The sequence below is a fragment of the Saprolegnia parasitica genome, assembly GCF_000151545.1.
Source record: "Saprolegnia parasitica CBS 223.65 unplaced genomic scaffold supercont2.739, whole genome shotgun sequence".
Classification (NCBI taxonomy): Eukaryota; Oomycota; class Saprolegniomycetes; order Saprolegniales; family Saprolegniaceae; genus Saprolegnia; species Saprolegnia parasitica.
Window position 1 is genome coordinate 1 of NW_012157133.1, and position 3,591 is coordinate 3,591.

Below are 3,591 nucleotides of genomic sequence, written 5' to 3' on the forward strand. Positions count from 1 at the left end.
TCTACTTGGTGCTGCTCCAAGTGCTCTTCCTCCGACATAGCGTCATCTGCAGCGTGCCCGTGTACATGGCCAAGAACGTGGTCGGTCTTGTGATCCTCTTTGTGGGTTTCTGGGGCAACGCCAACCTCCAGACGCTTACAACGTATTTGCACCAGACGCCGAGCTTCAACTTGGGCTACTACGTCTACTGCGGTCCGGCACAACTGGCGTCGATCGTTGGCATCATGACGGCCACGTTGATTCAGATGTGGTTCAACCCGCGCCTCGTGACCCAGACGTGGCTCCTTCTAGTGTTCAGTCTGGTCAACTGGTTTCTGGTGTTTGCGCTCGAGGCATTCGTGTTTCCACGCATGAGCAGCTCGGTGCCGGGACCGTGTGGGCTGGCCACGTCGACCGGCTGCCTCCAATACACCGCCATCAAACGCAACTTCTATCTCTCCGCTGTCGCCTCGAGCGGCGTCGTTCTCGTTGCCATCGGCTGCGTCTACCTCATCTCGCTCAAGCAGCGCAAGACGGGCCACGTGGTGCCGTCAGCGCACTCGGTGCTGACGTACCTCCGAGTCCCCGACTTGCGATCGACTGTGACGTCGCTCGAAGGATGCCTCCAGCACAACAATGCTGCGTCCGACGACGTTGGCATCGACGCTGGCATCCTCCTCACGAAGAACATGCTCCAGGTTTCCGATACGGTGCTCACGCGCACGACGAACGTCCAGTACGAGCTCATCTACCGCTTGCTTCCGACAACCTTTCTCAAGCGACTCTACAGCTCGACCGTCGGGTCAATGCTCGTGGTGCACATTGAAAAGCGCGCGCTGACCCACGTCTCGAGCTACAAGTACCTCCACGAGATGGGCATTGGTGGCGGCGATGGCCTCTCGGGGTATTTTGTCTAGCTCATTGTGTGATCCAGGAGACCCAAGGAGCGTTGTCGCTAGCACAAAAAGCCCACTCGCGGTACTGATTGAAATATAACATAGAACAAATGAATATGCCGTACTTTTCACTCGATTCTGATATTTTCATTGGAACGCTGGTCCGTCGTGCTGAAGCAGTCGATGGAGCTACACCTCGCTGCTCTATCCATAAAGCAATGGCTTTACCTCGATAAACGCTACTACGAAAGCTGTGCATGCTAGTCAAACACCCACACAACGCGTCGCACGCACGAAGCGCCAGCCATGGGTTCGGCACTACCAGCACGGACGCTCGATTTAGACCTAAGCAGTGTATCCGTTGTGGACACATTAATAGATAATCATATGCCGACGCAGGTCGTCCCGTCCGAGTCCGCACCCCGCCCCGCGCGTGCCGTGGGCCATGGCATGGCGCTCTCGCTGCTCTACTTGGCCTTTGCGTCCACCGTCGCCGTTTGCACGTACTACTTGAGTGCGATCGCGAACACGCCCATTTTCCTCGGCCACCAGTACGAGAGCTTTACAAGCAACCAATTCAACATCCCCGTCAGAACACTCCTTCGCGCTTCAATACCCTTTCCACTGTCGACCAGCATGACACTAGACACGACCCTCTCTCTCAGCGACCTCCTCTACAAAAAGTGTGGTGTACGGGACGAGGCCTGTGCGACGTCGTTTCTACCTCGGTCCAATGAGATCTGGTACCTGGTGGCGAAAGCGTTTGCTTTGATCCCCAACTTTGACCAGCCGCGCTTCCAGAATTCCACCCAGACAATCACGATTCAGCACATCAACAACCTCAGCGGCTGGAACAAAGCGACAGCGCAGTTTTCCATTGACGGCCACGACATGGCGATTACGTGCATGGTGCGCCGCGCGAGCTTCAACCTTGCGTCGGCACCCGCATCCTCGGCGGTGATCGACTCGATCGCCTTTTGCTCACCGCGCAAATTTGATCCGAATTGGATTTGCGAAAACAAAGTGGCGCTAGACGTCGCCACGTATGCGATTCAAGTGAGCCGCGGAACGACCAGCTACCTTGGCGTGGCAGCGCGCAAACAGGTCTACTTGAACCCGGGACACATCGCTACATTCATGGATGGTCCGCTCGGCCCAGTGCTCTTGAGAACGGTCCGTGCAATCGACGAGTACCAAGGCGGCATCCTCCAGATGCACGCGCCGTGGGACGTCCTTCCGGCATGTAGCTGTATAGGAACGCTGGACGAAGCCACGGGTCTTGGCTGGCTTGAGCAGATCCAAGGCATGGTCACGATGACGTGGGAGTGCGACTCACTCATGCTGACGAACGCGATCATACTCTGGGTGCTCGCCGTCGACTTTACGTCACTGCAGTGGGTCTACCTCCGACGCAGCGCCATTTGCCTCGGTCCTGTCTACATGTCGAAGAGCGTTGTCGGCCTCGTGATCCTCTTTGTGGGTTTCTGGGGCAATGCCAACCTCCAGACGCTCACCACATTGCTTCACCACAAGCCTGGATTCGATTTGGGCAACTATGCGTACTGTGGACCCGCTCAAATGGCGTCGATCGTTGGTATCATGACGGGCACGTTGATTCAGACGTGGTTCAACCCGCGCCTCGTGACCCAGACGTGGCTCCTTCTCGTGTTCAGTCTGGTCAACTGGATTCTGGTTTTTGTGCTCGAGGCATTCGTGTTTCCAGGCATGAGCAGTCCCGTGCCAGGACCTTGCGGCCGACGCACGTCGACCAACTGCCTTCTCTACAACAAGATCGCGCAGACGTACTACTACTCGGCGATCGCGTCGGGTGGTGTCGTGCTGCTTGCGATCGCGGTCGTGTATTTCCACGCGCTCGTATGGTCGAAGGGCGCGTGGTGTAAGGTCCCCAGGACACACTCTGTTCTTCAATACCTCGCTGTGAAGGACTTGACGTCTGTCGTAACGTCAGTTCACAGCAGCATCCTCTTCACTGACGACAAAGACTCGGTTGGGATTGACGCCGGCGTTCTCCTCATCAAGAACATGATCCAAGTTTCCAGCACGGCGATGACGCGAACCTCCAACGTACAGTACGACCTTCTCTTCCGGCTCATACCCACCGCCCGCCTCAAGGCGTACTACAGCTCCGGTGTCGGCAGCGTGCTCGTGGTGCATATCAGGCAGCGGACGATTTCGCGTCGGTCCAGCTACACACCGCTGCACACATTGCTCTCTGGGACGACCGACGCCGAGATCGACGAAGCGGGGTATCTCGTGTAATAGAGCCGTGTTCGAGTGCAAGCAGTGTTGCCGTGGCTTAAAAGTCCACCACCCGTTCAACCGAAACATACTGCACTCTACGTCGATAGAATGAGCCACAGTGTCTGTCATTTCATGCATGCGTCTCTCGTAGAGAAATGAACACGAATACAATGTCACGCCGAGTGACTGCATCGGTACGCCCTTTCTCGCCAACGCAAAACGGAACCCGTTTCGAGACGTTAGGGGCGTTACGTGCATTCCGAAGCGATATGCCCCGCGTGGCGCCGTCGTCAGATGCACGACAAGGCCCGAGGCTGCAGCTGCGTTTGTATTGGCGCCCTGGCGTATTCCTCGCGGTGATGTACCTTGTTTTGCCTTGATCGTTGCGGGGACGACCTACTTGCTCTCTGGCATCGCCAACACGCCCGTCTACCTCGGCCTTGTCCAAGAACGG

General features: G+C 56.8%; 2 protein-coding genes across 2 annotated transcripts; both read left to right on the plus strand.

The window, feature by feature from the left end:
- Positions 1–65: 65 nt before the first annotated feature.
- Positions 66–896, plus strand: SPRG_17727 (hypothetical protein; the record flags this gene model as incomplete). Its single annotated transcript, XM_012357117.1, has 1 exon — positions 66–896. One exon carries the CDS (start codon positions 66–68, stop codon positions 894–896), a length of 831 nt encoding a protein of 276 aa, XP_012212507.1.
- Positions 897–1,262: 366 nt separating this feature from the next.
- On the plus strand, positions 1,263–3,142 carry SPRG_17728 (hypothetical protein; the record flags this gene model as incomplete). Its single annotated transcript, XM_012357118.1, has 1 exon — positions 1,263–3,142. A coding segment is annotated over one exon (1,880 nt), but the record flags the coding sequence as incomplete, so codon positions are not given.
- Positions 3,143–3,591: the final 449 nt, after the last annotated feature.